Below are 22,021 nucleotides of genomic sequence, written 5' to 3' on the forward strand. Positions count from 1 at the left end.
GGAGAAGTCTCCCTGGATCATTTGAAATCCTGTTTGGATGTTTCACTACATTGCAGCTCAGAGATTGAGCCATTCCTGCTCCCGCTTTTTCCTGCGTCTGTCTCACTCATTCTTTTGTTCTGGTGTTTTCCTCTCTCCCTCTCCTCTCTCTTTTTCTGACATTTTCGCTGTGACTTCTTTCTCTCTAGTCTCTCTCTCTCTCTGTCTCTTTCTCGCTTCTCCTCTTTTTGGTGCTAGCTGGGGGATTGGGAGGGTTCCTCCAAATTGGCACGCAGATGAATAATGCATCTAAAGCAAAAGCAGAGAGCTGGGGTTGGATATATCTGTCTGTCAGACTCTTTCTCTGTATTACAGTTATGTAGGGAGTTAGGCTGATACTTCAGAGGAGAGAAAAAGATGTTCGCCGCTCTTTACCCAGCTTCCCATTTACTTTCCCTTCTGTCATTAACTCTTTTATTGTCAGTAAATGTGTGCATGCATGGCCACAGAGCACTGTGGGTATCATGCAACTTGCATACTGATACACGCTGTGAGAGATTCTCGGATTTTTGGGAAGTTTTTCGACAAGGCTGCTATCTGTTTTTGCTGTGGCGCACATACATAATGCATGCGTGAGATTTTGATGTAATTTGATTCTGTCGCTGTATGCATGTGTGTGTGTGTGTGTGTGTGTGTATTTCTTGCTATTCCCAGACTGCAGTGTTAAAAAGCAAACTGCGCTCGTGAGCATAAGCTCACAGTAGCGCCATCATTAAAGTAATGAGCAGGAAGTTAGCACTGAAGTCAACCATAAACAGAGAGAGAGAGAGAGAGAGCGGGAAAGAGGGAGAGAGAGAGATCCCCAATCCCATAAGGATAAATCTTAAATCCTGAATGTTGCTTCTGACTCATTCTGGTTAATTAAGTCGAGTCAAGTGAGAGGAAAATGGGGTCTTGCCTTGCCGGAGTCTGTAGGATCAGCACTATACTGTATTTGCGGCTTATGAAGTCTCTCACTGGAACTGTCCTCTGTGCACTCAGAAAGCTCAGATAGAACAAACTGTATCCAGCCGATTTTTATTAGCTTGACCCACACGGCCTCTTTACACATGGAAACACCCACACACACACACACACTTCCTTTAGGTTTTTACATTTACATACACACCAAGAGTAAATGCTCCCATTCAGCATTGAGTTTAATGGTTTTTTAGCCCTCTAGACGTTATTTGCTTTGCGCATCCTGCACTCAGCTGTTAAAACACACACACACACACACACACACACATCCACCCCGAAACTCTGAGAAACAAAGAAATCTGTCGAGCAACCTTTGGGATTTTCTTTGTTGTTTTCTGGTGGAAAGATTTCGCCATGCGACACAGGATGAGGCAAACGAGTGAAATGTCAAAATCCTGTGCAACTCTAAAAATAACACAACACAAGGGTTGCCGTTTGAGGACATCATAGACACACGATCGGGTGTGGAGCGGATAAAACAAACACTTCTTTATACCCAACAGCAACCGGAGAGGAGCTGCCAACTGTCCTCTGCTGAGAATAGAAGAGAGTGGATTTTACAAATGTTTATGTATTTAACATTTTGAGATTATAAATCCTCCCCCTTCCCCATCGTCATGAAGGATATAAATGTGGCAGACAAACAGGAGTCTTTGCATGAGCAAAAATAGCATCACAATCACATAGCAGGTCCAAGTGCAGTCATATATAATATACAGCCTATAATTTATTCATATACAAATTACATAATATGTTTTGAGGATGTAGTACAGATGAAAGTTGACCAAATGAGAGCATAGACCAAATGTTCCTTAATTGAAATTTGCTTCTGTGATACAGTTTGATTAGAAAATTTGGTCGTACTTAAAAATTGCTTTTTTTGTTTTTTAAGAAGGGTCACAAACATATAGTTTCTTATTTTTTAAAACTCAAGAATTTCCTAAAACAGTTGGCCGCTGTAGTTTTTAGCAAATGTTACTCAAACTTAGTAAATAGCACATTTGTTGTGGACTAGTTTCAACTGAGGATTAATACACATTTGGTGCTCTAGTGTGTATTTACAGCAGCAGGACTGTGTTTGAGGGGTCGACTCAAAATAAACTACTGTCCATATTCTTGCAACAGTGAGGTCAGTGGCACAGAGGAACATGCTACATCAGGCTTCGGTCTTTTAATGGGAGTTATATCACCAACCTTATCCTTGGAAAAAGTGTAGATATAATATAGCAACTAAGGGTGTAAAGATACATCGATCTGGATCGATATATTGATTCTATGATCAACGATCCAATATCATCGATGCAAAGTGAAAACATCGATATATATCATCGTCTTTAAGATACGCCTTTATTTTGAAATTCCCATGGCACGTGTCACAATTTTCGTCCAAGCGTACCTCCTTCCTACAGAACCCAGTAATATAATTGTCAAATCATATTTTAGTAGCCTTTTGTGCATTTATATAAATTATCGCTATCAAAGTTAACACGATAATAATGCATTAACGCAAATTTGTTTTAACGCCACTCATTCTTTAACGCATTAACGCAACTTGAGATTTTTTGATGGCATCATATGAAACTAGAAAACCTAAGGAATCCATTGTTATCCATATCCATGTCATACTAGCTTGTCGACTTGTTTAAAAACTAATTTTGGTGAGGAAAAACTTTCAAGGCCATTTTCAAAGGGGTCCCTTGACCTCTGACCTCAAGATATGTGAATGAAAATGGGTTCTATTGTTACCCATGAGTCTCCCCTTTACAGACATGCCCACTTTATGATAATCACATGCAGTTTGGGCAAGTCATAGTCAAGTCAGCACACTGACACACTGACAGCTGTTGTTGCCTGTTGGGCTTGAGTTTGCCATGTTATGATTTGAGCATATTTTTTATGCTAAATGCAGTACCTGTGAGGGTTTCTTGTCAATAATTGTCATTGTTTTTTGTTGTTAAGTCAAGTCAAGTCAATTTTATTTGTATAGCCCAAAATCACAAATCACAAATTTGTCTCAGGGGGCTTTACAATTTGTACAGGATACGACACCCTCTGTCCTTTTCAGTGTGACCCTCTCATCGGATAAGGAAAAACTCCCACCCCCAAAAAAAACAATAATAAATACATACATACATATACATAACATTTGTATAGAGCAAGCATATTTCTCCACTTGATAAGAGTATTAAATACTTGACAAATCTCCCTTTAAGGTACATTTTGAACAGATAAAATAATTTAACTATGGACAATTATTCAATTAATCACGATTAAATATTTGAATCAATTGACAGCCCTAATATAAATGTTACTGATTGTGTTAAATAGGCATATGATATCCTCTTATATCAATCGCAGGCCCGTGAATAGAATCTAATTGAAATCGGTCTTGTGGCAGACTTTGTGATATAATATCATATCGTGATTTACACCCCCTAATAGCAACAGAGGCTAAAATCATGTTTAACACTTGTGTTAGAGATAACCTGTTTAGCTTGTTATGTACTTAGAGATAACTCTACACTCGTCATTTAATACTCTCCCTCATTAAGAGAAGGATGTTGCCCAAAGCTTTGAGCAGACTCCAAATCATATTTGTTCTTGCTTATAAGATTAGAGCGCTAGTCCAGGACAAATAGCTCAGCAGGTTAAGTTCACTGGATCTGTTATGTGGCCGCTTGAAACAGGTCACTTTGGGATGGGCACAAACTGAATTTCCAAGTGCCGGTACCAGGTCTTAGTTCTCAGTGTGTGTGTGTGTGTGTGTGTGTGAAGCTTAGAGATAGGTATTGCAGCTGATGGCAAAAAATGTCAGAGGGTTAAGCTGTAACACCCCCCCTCTGTCTCTCTGCCTCCCTCTCTCTCCCTTTTTTCTCCTCCGTCTCCCCATCACTCCATGTTGTTATGCACGGTGCAGCGGTGTCCCGCGGGGCCGGAGATTGCCGTGGACATGATGTGATTTCTCGTCTCCTCTCAGATGTAACGTGCTGTAGCCCAGGCCTCCGATGAACTCGCCTCGCAATGTTTGGCAGACATGTTGTCCTCTACGCTCTCCCTTTCTTTCTCTCTATCATCGCCATTTATTTATGTCCATCACAGATTATGTGTGCATGGATGCCTGATCTTCAGATAGCGTGCTAGATTGATTTGGAGGTGGGGCGTTTAGAGGGCAGGCCGCTTCACAGGTTGATATCCAGTTGTAGGTCGGTGCTGAAGAAAATATATTTCATACTGCCTGATTAGGATTGTTAGCCTGTGACTGATGTCTTGGTGTAAAGCCTATGACGTGGCGTGTGCTTAGTTAATTTAATTCATTTATTGAGCAAGAGTAGTGCTTTACACTTCCTCACACACACACACACACAGATCTTGATATCTCGGGGGTTTACTCTATTGTTGCCCTTGATAATAATCACTTAGTTGGATTTGTCCTAATGTGATGACAGAGACTGAAAGCTGCGCTCAGGAAGATGACGGGGACATATCGGCCTTGTGAATCTCCAGCTACAATTAGGAAAATTGCACGGACGCTGGCTTTGTTAATCCAATGTGGAGAGGAAAAAGAGGCTTTTTTTTTTTTTGGGTGAAGTGCGGGCAGCTTTGGGTGTTATAGATACAACTCAGCTGGCCAGTGACCAGCTTAGTGTGAAGCTGAATTGGAAGTTTGCTGCTCAGGTGAAGAGGAACACAAGTTCATAAGGGTCATTTAATTGGTGTATCATGCATATGTTTTAGGTAAATTGTCAGCCTAAAATACTGTCTCCGCATGCAAAATGAAAACCTCAGAGTGACACCTGAAAACATCCAGTCATGAGAGCTTAGAAAATATTAAACTTCTCTTGAAATTCTAGAGAACACTTGAACATTAGTGAAATACTATAAATATAGTTCCGAGGAACAAGTCTACATCTTGGTGGATTTCTAATGCATTGACCCCCCTCTGTGTAGTTAATTGAAAATGTGTCACTCAAGTTCACCAAAATCACATGTAGTCGTGACGCAGTTTCGCTTTTATGTGCTGACTGGGGTTTTGAGATATGCATCTCTGAACATGCTGCCACTGATACAGAGGAGATGAATGGATTTGCTCAAGGTTGTGACGAACAACAGCATCCTCACTGTCAACAGTTTTCATAGGAAGCATTTCTTAGGTTGAAACAAAGTAGTTCCAATCAAAACTGTTCTGACCGAGACTAGCAGGTTATGTAATGTAAGTGTGTGACTGGGGCATTTTTTCATAAAAGAGTTTTGAGCACAACAAATTAATTTCTATTCACCTCCATTGTACTGAGTTAGTGCCATAATTCTTAAAAAAAGTTATAGCACAATCGATACTGGATCCTTTAGGTGGATATATACTGATATAGATATTTAGAATTTTAAAAAATCTGTAAAAGACACATTGGCTGAAAGTAATTTTGTACCTGAACACATAACATGAACAAATAATCTTGATACAGCTCTCTTAGATTTGTTGTTTTTTTGTGTGAGCAAGATACAAACTAAATGGAACATTTTAAAGTTCTGCAGCTCTCAGGTGGACAACTGTGCAATGGTGACACTTAATCACCTCACACCTAGTTTGCCATTTCTATACTGCATTTCTTGTTACATATCAGCCGACATACTGATACAATATATCTGCAATAAGATAACAACAATTTATATAAATGTTAATGGATTATGTCCTGTCCTTTTATTATTCTTTGTCTTACTTTGATTTGGGGAATAATCCTGCTCTAAGTTTTAGAAATACAGTTCCCATAATTGTGGGGCTTTAAACAGGAAATATAATGTTGCCATGGAGTTAAAAGTGACGTCCATGTACTCATGGATGTACAGACAGCTGTCTCTGGATTATTTTGATACTGAAGAAAACTTAATGATTGATCCATGATGATTCGCATTTAAATCCTGGAGTCATAAAGTCAAACTCTTTTCTAGCATTTCTAAGCAGATTTATGGATGTTTATTCACGATGGACGGGGATATCACACAACCTTTCCATTAGTGGTTATAATATTGGGGCTAACTGTATTAGGGTAAAAAAGGTATTGATGTTTTGAAGTGGGGTTTTATGAGGTACTTATCCATAGTCAGTTTATTACCTACAGTAGATGACGGTCGTCACCCGTCACAATTTGGAGAATCTGACAGGAGTTACCGCACGGAAGCAAAGCAATGTACTGATGTGGACGGGGCCGGCAGAAAAACGTATTTTAGTCTAAATAAAAGGCTCACCTTAAAAAAAATTATATTAGTTTAAGTGTTCACTATATTTAGCATATTTTGGTGGGTTTACCTAGCTGTGAGTCAACTATACAGTCTACATTTCCGAATGAGAACTGAAGCCGTTATCTATGCTCTCACCAAAGCAACCGGACTCCATTGAAAAAAACCCTGTAATTTTAAAGCTTGTGTGTGTTATTGTGACTTTGGTGAGTTCAGACTCACAAAGTCACACAATAGCACAAACAAACTAACTGATTGAGGCAGCAGTAGACCAGCAACCCACGTGTTCTGCAAGGTAAAATTACAGTTTTTTTCAATGGAGTCTGGTGGCTTTGGCGAGAGCATAGATAAATACAACGGCTTCAGTTCCCCATTGTAAAGGGCTGTTTGACGGCAATATAAAGCTGTGAAAATATTCTAAATATAGCGTACATTTCAACTGATATTGTTTTTTTTAGGTGAGCCTTTCTTTTAGGTGGCTAAAATATGTTTTGTTGCCCCGTCTGCAGCAGTACATTGCTTCGGTTCCATGCTGTAACTCCTGTCTGCTTCTCCAGACTGGGGGCGTGCCGACCGTCATCTACTGTAGGTAATACACTGACTATGGATAAGTACCTCATACAACCCCACTTCAAAACACCCGAACTATCCCTTTAAGTTCACTCCTGGGAGAAATGCTATACTTTCTCGAACTGACAGAAAACAGTTTGGTCTAAAACTGGGAGGCAGTAAACATCTTATGAGCGGGAACAATGCCAGTCATTCTGTGTATGTATATGATGTAGGTCTGTGAGTCTACATATTCCCTATTACACTTTGCTGTTACATAACAGCGCTTAAGCTCTCGCCTTTACACTGAGGAATTTAAGTTTATTGAAATGTTTCCCTCTTTCAGTCAATCTGGACGAGGGCATCGATCAATACTAATGTGTTTTTTTACTTCCGTATGCTTCAGTGTAACAACCTCGCACTTGATATTCAGAAAAATCCTCTCGCAGCAGCAGCTGCACAGATTTCTTTAATTTTAGATGACTGTAGGGAATCACCTAAGAAATGCTGAGGTTAACCTTAATATACTTTATATACACTCAGCCTCCCAAAAGCTGCCCACTTTGTGCTTTCTCCAACTCTGTTGTTATTAAAGTCGGTCCTATTCAGTTGTTCTGCTCCTTCAGTAAAAGCTGTCCTACACAGAAAGCCGAACCGACATGTCTTGACTACAGAAAGCATTAATAATTTACAACAACTCATGATGTAATTCAAAATGTAACTGTAAATGTCCTCCCTGAGATGTAACTGAAATCAGGTTATTTTTAAACCCCCAAAAAAAAGTCCCACTTTTAAGATATTTTCATAGTCAAAGGCATTGTTCATAAACCAGCCTCTTGGTAATTATTTACTCATTTGAATATCTAATTAAACAGATGACACATTAAAAACACTGTAAAATGCTTTCATTCGCATAAGAATGGGGTCTGTTACCAGTAAAACAAAAAAAAATTCCGCATTTAATCACCATGTGATGAGGTCTGACAGAGTTGTGAATTATAGATCCTTAAAGAAAACACTGAAATGAAACGGGGTCTGTTTAAGCCGAGAGCTGGGAATTAAGGACATAAACCTCTAATTGTCTTAAAAACTGTTTTTAGGGCACATGAAAATTGAGCTGATTTTCTTTTCAACAATCTATTTTAAGCATAACTGGGAGTAATAACTACAATTAGCTTTTGTTGAGTAGATATTGCACAATAAAGAGGCTGCAAAGTCTGTTAGACTCTCAGTTGTACGTTGAGGGTAAAAAAGGTCGTTGGTTCGACCTTTCATTGCCAAGTGATTGTGAAATCCAAAGATCTAGCAGTTTATTTTGGTGTGCATGTGTTTCGCTCTGCGCTGTGTGTGCGTGTGTGTGTGATCTCAGAGACAGAGAGGAAACCTTCCACCCTGTGGTTGCGCTGCACCGCTGCATCCTGCTCGCTGCTCTGCCAACTCGGCTGCTCGCATCCGCCCCTCAACGCGTCTTCACAGCTCTCAGTTTGACCTCATTATCGCCATCATTACCATCGGTATAAGTAGCTGCACCCTTCGTCGTCACCGTCACTGACATCTTTATTCTAATCATCACCAGCAGCATCAACAGGGCTATCACCATCACTGTCATCATTCTCAATATGCTGTTGTTACCATTTTTACTCATAACGTTCTGAAACGAAAGCCAGATGCCAGAATAAACATCCTTGCACCCCTAACTGTGTGTCGTCGGCGTCGAGCGTGCTGCAGGGGCGTTCCGCGCCGTCGTGCACAAACTGCCTCTCCTCCTCCAGAGTCTTGTTCGCCACTTGTGAGCTTCACATACTGTTAAGTACGCTGCGAGACGTGTGCGGGAGACATTGTGTTCGCTGGCGGTTCAGAAACGCAGCCCTTGTGTGTGTTTCTCCTCTGAATATTTCAGAAGGGGGGCTGACAAAATGCAGGCAGAAACAGACCGCTGATGACCTCCTTCTCATCGCCGCCTCCTTTTTTTTCCCCTCTCTCTTCTCTCTCTTTCGCTCTCTGTTCCCCTCCCTCCCTGCGCTCATCGCACAGGCTCCCAGGCTTCCCCGCTATTTCTCTCACTGTCTTCATCTTCTTCATCTCATCACTCTCTTTTCTCGCTTCCCTCCCCCACTGTTTATCACACCCTCCTCGTTCCTCCTTCATGATTTAAGTGTGCTCCCCTCTTTCTCTCTTTCTTGCATCTTCTTCTCCCACCTGTCTGTCCTTTCATCCCACTCATTCGCTCCTGTGTCTCTCTCTCTCGCCCTTCCCTTTCATTCACCCTCTCCATCTCGTTTTCCCTCACTCCATGGCGTTGCACTCTGTCTGCCTGCCTGCCTGCCTGCCTGCCTGCCTGTCTGTCTATTCCATAAAGGGCTGTCTGAGGCCTCTGCTCTGCTAATTCATTCGCCGTGCATCGCCTCATATATCTGCAGGGTCAGGCAGACAGACAGAGAGAGAGCGAGAGAGAGAGAGAGAGAGAGGAGGAGAGGAGATCTGGAGGAAGAGAGAGAGACCAAGAAAAGAGGACATGGAGAAAAAAAAGATGCAGTTTTATCTCCAAGAAACAGAAAGCCAGAGCCAGATCCTGTGGTGGTATATTCCAGAATCTCTCTCTCATAGACACACAATATATACAGTAGCTTGCCATGACCTCCTTCTGCTCACTGCTTGCTTTGTCATTTGGATCCCCGATGTTCAGCTTGCTCTCTAATCTAATACTTAAACCACATTGCTGCCATTGTCTCGGTTTATAAAGGAATGTACAGCGTATGTAATTGTATGTGTTGTTGTGCGACTGGGAGATGTGCAGAGCAGTGAGTGCAGGTATTGATAAATGTTCCTAATTCCAAATGTCTTGTGCTGATATGTCAGTAATTGTGAACATATTTGTACGTCGAACTGAACATATACTCTGTTCAAGTGACATTTTGGAGGTTATACTTCAGGAGCCGGTTGCACCAGCTCTTTGTAAGTTCAAACTTAGCCTACTTATTTACTTGGTGGAGATTTGCTAAATTAAAACAGGCCGCACCACCCAAACTAGGTCTTACGTTGAGACTGGTTGTAACTAAATATCTATACCCAGTGAGGGCCAGGTGTAACTCCAGCTAACTGAACTAACTGACTAACATTAGTTTGCTAATATGTGACCCGTTTAGATTGAAGAGTATAAGAGGTAATATGGACTATGTCAACATGCTGTTTAATAATGATGTGAACTAGGAAGGTTTTAGATTGCATTTCACAAAATCAACACAATATACGTCAATTTGCAAAACATGATGCCGGTAGCGTCAGCCTAACTGACCAAACAGCCTCGGTCAGGTTAGCACAATCAGATATTCTCCACCAATTCTAAACTACATGTGTACTAACTCTGAAAATCCTGTTTATTCATGTTGGCATACAGTATATACCAAGCGGCAACCTGCTGAAAAATGAAGCCAAAATGCGGAAGTGCCACAAACTGCAGTTCCTCAAATGGCCACTTGAGACTGATTCCAAAAGCGAGTCAATCCCTGTAGACCCCCATGTTAAAATGCCCAACTTTACAGCAGACATAAATATGTTTACAGCCTGGTACAAAAAACAGTTTTGGTCTTTATAATTTCCCAGTTCATGAGAACTGTATGGGAGTGAATTATATAACTCACTCGTTTAAATTATATTAAGGTTTAAAGTTAGGCATAATGAGGGCGTGGCCACTTTGAGTGACAGGTGGGTGCCGTATCAGGCATGGGTGTTTAAAGAGAACTGGATACAGCATTGGAGTCGGGCTCCTGTTCATTCCTATGAGAGTTGCTCAGTGGCGCATGAAGCAAAAATGTCTCGACTGTCGAGTGATAAAGTACCCGGATCATCCGGCGGGTGATCTTCCGCATCCATTGGGCCCATAGAGCAGACGCAGTAGCGTTTCCTTTAACCCGAGCCACCACCTTGAGCTTCACAACAAACAAGATATATCTTGTAAATAACACACTTTAAAGATGTTGATAGGTGTATTTTTTTTCGCTTTGTTCAGATCCAGGCTAGCTATTTTCCCTTTCCTGCCCCCTTCTTTATGCTAAACTACACTAAACACGTCTTCCTGACTACAACTGTGCATCTTGACGCACAGACATGAAGTTGGTATCATGTCACTTTCAGAAAAAAAGCAAATAAGCTTATTTCCCAAAAGTATAGTAGTATTATAGTAGTATTCTCTGAGAACAAGTATACAAATCTGTCTAAACTAATCCAATAGTGTAGGAGCAGCATGCAAATCTCCTCAGAGAAAAGTTTGTCTGACATGAATTGAGTGTGTGGATCGGATGGTTGTGGAGGGTTTATTTGCCCTTGTGTGTCAGAGAGGTAGAGGGACTTGAGGGACAAAAGAGGTGAAAGCGCTGGTAGTAACACTCGCTACAACATGTACCACTGTTAGAAAAGACTGAACATCGTGTTGTGAGTATTTGAGCCGCTGTTGATTGGAGGGGGAAAAAAAGAAATCCAGTAAATGAAGTGTAGCAGCAGTGAATCTGGTCCTTCCGACAGTGAGACACTACTCTGGGGAGCTCAGTTGGTTTTTCCTGTTTTAAACTAACACAAGAATCTCTCCGGCTAGTCAAATGAATGTTACGGTATCATTTGATCTTTTTTTAACAACAAAAAGAAGTAGTGTGATGAAACCTTTTTCTTTGGCATGCTCGTACTGGCTGCCTTGTAAGGTGTTCTATTTTCTGTGCATTATTCTGCTCGTGAGTCAAAAATAGAAACTGATATGTCAGAAAGAGACAGTGACAAAAAGCCAGAGGCAAACCAAGCACACACGCACACACGCACACACACACACACACACACACACACACACATACACACACATACACACCATTCTCGTCTCACTCTCTGCAGCATTTCTTCAGTTTGTTCTTATCTCTCATGTCACTCACATGTTGTGTATTTTCTTTCTTCCTCCGCCCGTATCTCTGCAGGTTTTCCTGAGCAGACGGTCTGTGTGGCGGAGTTTGAGCTCGAGTGGAAGTGAGTGAGTGAGCGAGAGGGAGTGGGTGTCATGGATGACAGAGACGGGCCAAATGCCGGGGACCCTAGTACCTACCAAAACCTGCTGCTCCTGGGAGCCATCGCAGCGGCATCCGCCTTTGTGGTCACCATCCTTATTGTCCTCGTCTGCGTTGGCTGCCAAAGGTAAGAGCACGGTCACATGACTTTAAATATGGGGGAAAAAAGTAGACTGAAATACTAAAAAAAAGGGAACAGCCAGAGTTTTATCATCTGTGCTGCCAGCTTTCTGTGCCCTCCCAGATCACTCTCATCATCCACTCCCTTCTTTTATCTGAGTCTACTTCTTCTGAACTCTTCTCCTCCCTTCTTTCTCTTCCCTCCATCTCCATCTCTTTTATCCCCCCGCTCTGAGCAGAGTGGCAGTAATGAATGTTAATGGCTGTGCGAGTGTCAGATCAGATGAAATGATGTTTACAGGACACTGAGGAGACAGGCCAGAGTCGGAGCAGCCTCACGTCACCCCTCTTAAGCAGACTCCTCAGCAGGCAAAAGCAATGGAGCGCCCCGCGGTTTAAAGAGGATCAGACTCTGAGCCAGCCAAGAGCAATGCAACAGCCTATGGTTTTTTTGTTTTTTTTCCAGAACCCTCAGGGACCAATCAGAGGCTGCACTGTGGCTTTGTTGCCATGGGATACACAGATAAGGATGTAGAGAAATGTCAAACCAGCTCATGTCATGGAAATAAAACCCCACTATTGTTAAGATCTAAAGGATGAAATATATATATGCCCCCCGATGGATGTCGGTAATGTTGACCAGCTCAGATTCACTTTATCATGTACAAATGGAAAGAGAGACCTGCTGATATTGATTTCCTGCTATTGATTTAAAAACATACCCTTGAGGATTACTGTAGATATCTCTGTAAGATCTTAGTCTAAAACTTGCCAAAATAATAGCTGCCATTCTTTATATGTCTTCATCCCTTCATGTCATTTTCTACCTTCCTGTGCCGTGTTATTATGAACATCTCTGGGGGGAGCAGCTTCACCTTCTCATGGTCCCCTTGGGGTGTGATCGCCATATGTTTGTGCGAATAGGATTGAGTTCCAGCTCACTAGAGGAGACAATAGCTAACTCCTGTGACACGGATCTGACACGACTGTGTTACTTTTTTATGCTGGGTTATATTTCAAGCAACTTGTATCATTATAGGTATGATTCCTGCTCCTGTTTGCAAACCAGAAATGCTATTTATGCAGCAGTAAGACTTCCAAAGTGAGAGAAAGTGGATGGGGGGGTAGAACGGTTCTCACATTCACACCTGCACCCAGGAGCTTTTGTCTTCATCGCTCACCATATCAACAGTTACCTATAGCTACAGACACCTCCAGGGATCCACAATGATGTGTTAAACTACTCTAGATACATTTGTTGCACACAACTAATACCAGAGGATATTAAAGGGGACCTACAACATAATAATTGTGAATTTGCTTGGTCTTATTGTGAAAAGAAAACACAAAAGTTTCTCAGTGAAGGACATCCTCCGCTTTGGCAAAATCCTGAGTCACGCTCTGCTCACTGTTCGACTGGGCTCTTGCTATTAACCAAGGACTTTTATGCCCTTACCAGAGTTGGATGCTGATAGTATCTATCTGCTCTGAGTGTGTGTATGTTCTCTCTCTCTCTCTCTCTCTCTCTCTCTCTCTCTCTCTCTCTCTGTCCACCGGCTCCCGTTGACCTTCCTCACTTTGATGTTGTGTCAGAAAAAGCAAGAGCAAGCACCCCCCAGCCGGAGAGAAAGGGACATCTGTAAATATGGTGAGACATGCTTTCATTTTACTTTCCATCTCCATCTCCTTCTGCTCTTTTGCTTTCTCCCTGAATAGCTGGCTATATATACAGATGCACATACATGTGTTTGAATGTTTCATACCTTGTATTAACACGTTCATATGTGTGTGTGACAGCAGGGTACCCTTCGACACCCCAAACTGAACTCCATGAGCAAATCTGACACCAGGCTGCATGAGATCAATCGCTTCCCCTGCAATGGAAACTGTAAGTGATGAGTGATAGTATGTATATAACAATATATGATATACAACTCTGAGCTGTTACACTATTTCAGTTCTGCCTCCTCCGCCGCTCTCTCACCCCCCTCTCCTCCCCCTCCTCCTCTCTGTGCAGCTGTTAGCAAGAGCCGTCCAGCCAGCATGGACCTCCTGCTCCTCCACAGCCGGCGCTCCCAGACGGACCTGAGGCCCTCCCATGGGCGCCAGCTTCCCCAGATCCCCACCAGTCCCCAGGGATCGGTCCAGGGGGGAGGAGGGGAGACAGGAGGAGATGGGGGAGGTGGTGGAGGTGGAGGTGGAGGGGGAGGAGGAGGAGGAGTAGGAGGAGGAGGAGGGGAGGCTAGAGACCACACCTACACCGAGGTGGGCATACGGAACAACCCCACGCCCGTCCACTGCCTGGATGACGGCCTGTATGAGAGCGTAGGTGTCCGGGAAGGTGACGCAGGCCCAAAGGTACCCTCCGCCCCGCCGCCCACATCAAACAACACTCCGGCTACTGTCAGAGCAGCCCAAAGCCCCCCAGCTCAGGCCAACGGAGCTCGCAATGGGAACGGGCACGTGAATGTACGTACAGATCCAAAACTGTAAGCCTTATAATTGAATGTGAAGCACCTCAAGGGACTGGCTTCACACAACCAGTGATTCACATGTATCGGACAGAAATTCTCTACAATGCAGTCATTACTTAACAAGTGTTACACACGCTAATCTGTGTTGCCTGCAGGAAAGGAAAGTAATAGCAGTATGTTAGACCTTAGTGTGACAGCTAGAACAGTTATTTCTTTGTTTGCCTGTAGATGGCATGCATCATCAGCTTGTGTACGTGGGTCTGAAGTGCTGGAGCTGCAGTTAGTTACTGTCAGTGTGCTTTGCATCATGACAATAATTTGTTTGTAGCTGACATCTCTATTAAGACAAAATCTTGTGTGTCTTTTTTGTCTCACAGGGTGGCAGAGGGAACGGCAGAGGGAACGGCACCGTTAACGGACCGATGGCAGGGAGAGGTAATGGTGCGAGTGGGGTCAACAGGTCCCCTCTTCCTTCTGTCAACTCCCTGGCAATCCAAGAACCAACCGCAGCTGAGTATGCTTCCATTCGGAAGTTCAGAAAGGTAACAACATACATACATTTCTATTATTCAATTGTCCATAGTTAATCATGATTAATCACAAATTTATCACACATTTTCAATATCTGTTCAAAATGTACCTTAAAGGGAGATTTGTCAAGTATTGAAACTGTTATCAACATGGTAGTGGGCAATATGCTTGCTTTATGCAAATATTATGTATATATTTATTCTCATAACATGGCAAACTGCAGCCCAACAGGCAACAACAGCTGTCAGTGTGTCAGTGTGCTGATTTGACTCTGACTTGCCCCAAACTGCATGTGATTATCATAAAGTGGTCATGTCTGTAAAGGGGAGACTCGTGGGTACCCATAGAACCAATTTTCATTCACATATCTTGAGGTCAGAGGTCAAGAGACCCCTTTGAAAATCGTCCTACCAGTTTTTCCTCGCCAAAATGTAGCGTAAGTTTGGAGCGTTATTTCGCCTCCTTCTCGACAAGCTAGTATGACATTGGTTGATACCAATGTAGTCTAGGTTTTTTAGTGTCATATGATACCAGTATCTTCACTCTAGCTTTAGAACTGAGCCCGCTACAACCTGAAAATCACAAGTTGCGTTAATGCTTTAAAGAAATTAGTGGCGTTAATGCATTATTATTTCATTATTATTATTTTTGACAGCCCTAAGTTCTATGAAATCTTATTGATTCAGTTAAATGAGTACTTTGGTTTCATGAAAATTGTATTGTTTTTATAATTTTGCTTTTCGGTGAAATTTTTGAAGGAAAAATAAACAAAGTCAGCTAGTAACCATTTATAATGTCCCGTTTATAGGTTTAAAATACTTCTCTGACATGCATAAGAAGTCCAAATAAAGTATGTGGACTTTTTGCTGTGTTCTTTGACTGAAAGTGATGTTTTCACTGGTGACTCAATACTTCAAGGTCGACAAGACAAACAGGAAGGAAAATAACGGGGCCGACAGCCAGTCAGACAGCCAATCGAGTGTGAGCGATTCACCCTCCACCGCTCCTCCTCCACTACATCGCAGCCAGGAGTTTCCGCGCAAAGGACTGGAGCCGTTTCACATGCACTCCTTCCCAAAGGTACAGGAAACACTGGATCAATATGCTGTGAGCTTCATGCATTGTATCACTTTACCAAACTGTAAGTGTGTCTGTTTACCACCAGAGGGCACTGTCCACAAACAAACAGCTCTTTATAGTCAGACATGTAGAATTGATCTTTCTTAGTCACTTGATATCTTCTTATTGGATTTGATCACACTTTTGTACTTTGTCTCTTTAGCATTAATCGTCAGTGTATGTGTGAGCATATGTTTGACACAAAATCATTGATAAAATGTACAAACTTACTGTCTAACCAACCACAATAACTCGTGTTTTTTTAAGATTTTGTTGATTATTTGAATGTCCTAATCACATGAATAGAGTTGTATGTGCCAGCTGGAGTCAAGGCCACAGTTTAGGGCAGTTCTGAGAGGGAAATAGTGGGACAATGATCGGATGATCAGCCTTTCCTGTGGGTTTGCTGGCACATATATACATGTTTCATATATGGTGTGTATGGTTGTGTGTGTGTGTGTGTGTGTGCGTGTGTGTGTGTGTGTGTGTGGCACAGATAATGACATTATTTTTTTTTGTTAGTGATTTAAGGAGATTGATAAGGTCGTTTAAACAATTTTGTCTTGGCTGGAGATGTCAGCCCAGTTGTTAACCTGCACTTTTAATCGTTGCTTGCTAAATCCTTGATAGTCTGTGTGTACGTGCATGTTTGTGCGTGTGTGTCTGTTTCCTCCGCCCATTTGCCTTTTTGCAGTGTGCTGCGCAGCACGGTATTAGAGAGGAGAGTAAAGAGTGGAGGGATGGATTATGTAAGAGCTTGGCAGCCTGCCAAGCAGCCTGTGTGTGTGTGTGTGTGTGTGTGTGTGTGTGTGTGTGTGTGTGTGTGTGTGTGTGTGTGTGTGTGTGTGTGTGTGTGTGACACAGTGTGTGTGTGTGTGACACAGTGTGTGTGTGTGTGTGACACAGTGTGTGTGTGTGTGTGTGTGTGTGTTCCCGTTGAATCTATCAGCAAGTCTATCTAGAAATGGCTAACAGGTATCCAGCCGCCAGTGTGGGGATAAATAATGTTCACATATTGAAGCCATTTACTCTGCCCCGGCTTCTATTACTCACTCTCACTGCACAGGAGGAGCATATAAAAGTTTAATCATGCTCGGTCGCATGTGCACACACCACTACCTTCTTTCTAATTGGTTTCTAATTGGTTGTGATCAACAGGAGTGATAAGAATTAACCAAAGCAGTTACTTGTTTTGTTATTGTTTTATTATGAAGTCCATTTTCTATTAGACAGTTTTCTTTTGTTTTTCAGAAAAGGTTCACGTACAGTATATCTAATACTAAGCAGATAGAACTTAATAAATTACAACTGAATATTCAGTATTTGTGAAATGTAGCAAGTTTGAGAAGGTCTTATCATTTTGTCAAACATGGATTTATATTTTCTACCCTAACACTTTGCTAAAATTACCTCTACCTGTAGAGTTAAATGGGAGTTATGTTTTTGCAGCATTGTTTGTATATCAGTGGATCTATCTGTCATCAGGGATATCTTCGACTGAATAGATTTGCATAAAACCGTTTGGAAAAGCTGGTCATAGTACAAGCCATCTAATAATTAGTTTGTAATTCTTTAAGTGTAGTTTTTGGAAAGATACAGACTTCCTTTTGATAGGAAACTCGATAGTAATAGTAGCATAAAGCTGGGGCAACGAAGAAAATGTAATAAGATGTCAGTTGCATTTGATTCCAGTTAGGAACTGGTCTCAGAACAGCTGCCAGCTGACGGCATCATTTCCAACGCCCACTCTCTTTTTGACCACAGTGCCACTTGCTGATTCATATCTTTGGATCTTGACAGGAAAGCTCCCCTTGGAGAGCAAAAAAAGAAGTAGAAAGCCAGATCATTTAACACGGGTGGATATTGTAAAAATAGAGATATCTATCATAAAAAAGCTTTAGAAGTGACACTTTTATAACCATAACCTTGTTTGTTTCTAATAATTTTGATCACAGTGGTACTGACCAAATTTGATAAAAGCAGTCACCATTAATCCCACAGTGTAAGTGTGTTATCCTTCCATGAAATCATGACCTATGACCTTCAACACAAATGCACCCTCTATCTCGCTCTCTTTCACACACACACATGCACAATTCGCTCACACTGTGCAACATAGTCACTGTGTACCTATTGAAAAAAACACACACACAGTCAGGCACAACAAAATTAAATGGCTCCTCAATTTTGTTTACCAGGAGGCAGTGTTCATGGGCAATGGGGAGCAGTACATCTGGAAGCCTCCAGAGGAAGATGAGATCATCACCTTGCACCCACCTCCACTCCGTGCAGAGAGCGTACAGGGGCACCCATCGCCTCCAACTGCAAAGGAGGTAGTATACGTATGTGTGTGTGTGTGTGTCAACAGGCAGACAGATATACGTACAGGCCTCTGATTTGTGACTGCTGTGTTTACCGATCGAGGCGCCCCCTTGATTGGGCATGCCGTCATAACACCACTGCCCTGTGACCTGCCTGTCATACGAGGTTTCTGCTTACAGCCAGAGGTTACGTTACATCCCAACCCCCTGCCTGAACCCTGACCCAAATCCCCCAGCTCCCCCACTCATCTATCTGTCTCCACCGCACAGCTCACCAGACAGATCGGACATCAGTGTCACCTGCTGACGATTCATTAAGTATCACTTTGCATTGAAAGATGTTTGTTAAAGGTTAGCTGTCTTGCCTCATCATTCTACACAATCAATCAATCAATCTAACATTATTTATTTCAGTCAAACTTTATTTGCATAGCACCTTTCATACAGGTTAGTGCAGTTCAATGTTCTTCACAGATGACTGACAAGTCGAACGTAAGACAGAACAAGTGTGAACCGTAAAAACAACAGAAAAAACAAAAACAATTTAACAATGTGATAATTTGAGACCAATGCACGCAAGAAAATAAAATGATGAAAATGTAATAAAATAGAATTAAAAGCTATAATACAGTAATAGTTGTAAAACAGTGTGAAGTAAAAAAGTAGATTAATAAAATAACAAAAATAGACAAAAAATATACAAATTAAATACAATAAAATAGGTGCTTAATGAAATAACAATAAAATGTGATAAAATTATACAAATTAAATACAATACAATAAGTGATTCCTAAAATGTGATAAAATTATACAAATCAAATACAATAAAATAGGTGATTAATAAAATGTGATACAATTATACAAATTAAATACAATAAAATAGGTAATTAATAAAATAACAATAAAATGTGATAAAATTATACAAATTGAATACAATAAAATAGGTGATTATAAAATGTGATAAAATTATACAAATTAAATACAATAAAATAGGTGATTCATAAAATATTAAAATATAATAAAATTATACAAATTAAATACAATAAAATAAGTGATTAATAAAACAATACAATATAATACAATTATAAAATTAAATACAATAAAATAAGTGATTAATAAAACAATATCCTAAAATTATACAAATCAAATACAATAAAATAAGTGATTAATAAAATATTATAAAATTACACAAATTAAAAACAATAAAATAAGTGATTAATGAAATATAATACAATTACACAAATAAAATAACAATAAAATATACAAACATGTTACAGCTTAAATCAAATAGAATAAGTGAATAAAATAATAAACATTCTCAATAAAAGGCCTGGCTGAATAGGCAGACTGAATGATCAGTCCTGACTGAGATGCGGGCTACAAAACTGAACTATATTTGTACATAAACAGTATATGTGTAGATGTGTGGTAGAGTTTGTCTGGTGGTGAGAGGGGAAAGTCTGCACTTTCCAATCATGTCACATACCCCACCACATCTGCTTCCACAAGCAGCAACTCCACCCCACACTCCTCCGCTCTCAATCCATCGCTCTCCGCTGGACTCGGTATAACATACTGAGAGTAACAAGCAGTTGGGGAACTTTAGGCATGCCTGGGGGGTCTGGGGGAAGTTAATCTGAGTAGATGGAGGTGTGTCCCTGAAATAGACTGCTGTCTATTATTAGTCTGTGTTTGACTGAGCTTCTCTTTTTCATTATCATCTTCATCAGCTCAGGGAAATCTTACGTCCATGTCAAAAACTTTGTTGATATATTTACGACTAAAGCTTGTGATTAATAAGTCACAGAATGAACACATTGTTCACATGATCTAATAGAAGATAATCTAGATGATGGATTGTTTCATTTAACCTGTGAGACATGTAAGAGTTAAGTAAAGCAGCAGTCTTAATCCGTTGCTAAATTTCTTGTCTAAGCCAGCGTTGAGCCAAAGAGTTTGGATGCTGTATGTGGAGATTAAAGGGTTAAGTCCCTGCTGTTTGGCTCATGAGTTAAACTCCTCCTCTGCAAATTAGACTGGTACACAAAGCAGCTGGCCTTGACTGCACTCTGCAATCTTCCTCTCAATTACTTTTTTTTCTTTCAAACTTTCTTCCCTGTTTTTTTCTTTTCTTTTTCAAACTGTTTTTCTCCCTTTAGTTGCTGTGTTTTTCCATTTGTGAGTTTGTTGTTGCCCTAACATGCCCATATACTTTGTATCCTCTGGAGTTTGTCAGTTGCAGCCGTCAAAAGGTGTTGAGTTTCCACTCCCAACTAAAATCTCCTCCTCTCCTCTGGCGCTCTCTCCTCTCCTTCTGCTCCACTCCCTTCGTGGCTATTAGGAGGCGCTGCCTTCCCCGACCAATCACGTCTCGCAGAGCACATCTCACCAGATGAATATCGACTGCCTAACAGACCGCTTGGAAACGTGTGCCATATTTGCTATTCATAAAGTTGATCGCACACAGATGCATCGGTCATGCATACCGTTGTGTTTCCATGGATAATCAGTGTGTGCTGAAATGAAATGTGACTTCTCAAAGCCTCGGCCTGAGCGGAGAGCTAAAGTAGAATCAGAAGAGACATAACAGAACGGAGCGCAGGCAGAAGGGGAGGAGAAAAGAAAACACACAATGCACAACGCTTCCTCAACAGCTGCAGCCCAGTTTTGAAATCCCCATCATCTTGTGACTTCCTTCCTCTGCTGCACAGAGCTGCAAATTCTGTGTGCACAGATGCACACACACACACTGCACATTGTGTGCGCACACTTGTAGCATACGCCAGGGTCTTTGTTTATCCAGAAAAGGTCGCGCAAGAGATTTGTGGGGGCAGGGTATGTGTGTCAGAGACAGAAAGAGAGAGAGACATAGTTCACAGTTAAAATCACAGTGGTTTGCACTTGAATTATATTTGCCTATATTATATTTCCTCTCATGTGAGACTTATAATGTAAAGGTACCATGAAAGGGAAGGTAAGGTGAGCGCACACACAGAAAACAGAATCTTGGCCATTGTCTCAATGCTCTCAGGTTTCAGTTTTTTTGGGAGTGGAACAAAAACAAGGCTAATCCGCAAGTGTGTGTGGGAGAGAGAGAGAGTTTGCATAGCCAGTGTTTCTCAGGGCCACTAGAGCAGAGCTGCTGGTCTGGGTGTGAACATGGAAGGTAAACATAACCATGTCCCACAATCCTCTGCTCTTGTGCTTCCCCTTGTGGAATTTTGACACAGAAATGCCAGAGGTCACAGCTCTGGTTTATCCAAATTCCCCCCATGACCTCACACATGCCTTTCAGTTGTGAGTCTTCAATATCAGACCTTACATACTTCACTATACGCATACAGTAAGCAGCACATGCAGCAAATGCAGTCACACAAACATGTACATACGCCTCATTCAAAGCAAACGATATGCGAGCAAAGTCCATCGGTGAACACAGCGGCTTGGCCGTCGTCCAGATCTTTTACACCATAGCCCCGCTGTTCTGTTGCCAAAGCAGTTGTGGTGAAATTTTAACAGGTCCATCCACTGCAAAGCTAACTCTGTCACTCTGCCTAGACCTCAACGGACTGATAACACAGTTTACTCTGTCTTATCCTGCCCTGTCAAAATAGGTCAGGTTACAGCACAG

At 41.5% G+C, this 22,021-nt stretch overlaps 1 protein-coding gene across 5 annotated transcripts in view; it reads left to right on the forward strand.

Annotated features, from left to right (window-relative positions):
* LOC141772729 (uncharacterized) overlaps positions 1 to 22,021 on the forward strand; it is a 45,023-nt gene that overhangs the window by 18,857 nt on the left and 4,145 nt on the right. For 2 of the 5 annotated variants that reach the window (XM_074644071.1, XM_074644072.1), the window contains exons 2-8: positions 11,739 to 11,952; positions 13,539 to 13,593; positions 13,746 to 13,833; positions 13,963 to 14,414; positions 14,797 to 14,961; positions 15,869 to 16,030; positions 18,268 to 18,402. In XM_074644071.1, the coding sequence (XP_074500172.1) occupies positions 11,819 to 11,952; positions 13,539 to 13,593; positions 13,746 to 13,833; positions 13,963 to 14,414; positions 14,797 to 14,961; positions 15,869 to 16,030; positions 18,268 to 18,402 (1,191 nt within the window). In that variant the 5' untranslated portion in view covers positions 11,739 to 11,818. Of the gene's footprint in view, positions 1 to 11,738; positions 11,953 to 13,538; positions 13,594 to 13,742; positions 13,834 to 13,962; positions 14,435 to 14,796; positions 14,962 to 15,868; positions 16,031 to 18,267; positions 18,403 to 22,021 lie in introns of all 5 variants that reach the window. The other 3 variants (XM_074644069.1, XM_074644070.1, XM_074644068.1) reach the window with 3 other exon arrangements.

This window comes from Sebastes fasciatus, chromosome 8, assembly GCF_043250625.1.
Source record: "Sebastes fasciatus isolate fSebFas1 chromosome 8, fSebFas1.pri, whole genome shotgun sequence".
In the NCBI taxonomy this organism is placed as follows: domain Eukaryota; kingdom Metazoa; phylum Chordata; class Actinopteri; order Perciformes; family Sebastidae; genus Sebastes; species Sebastes fasciatus.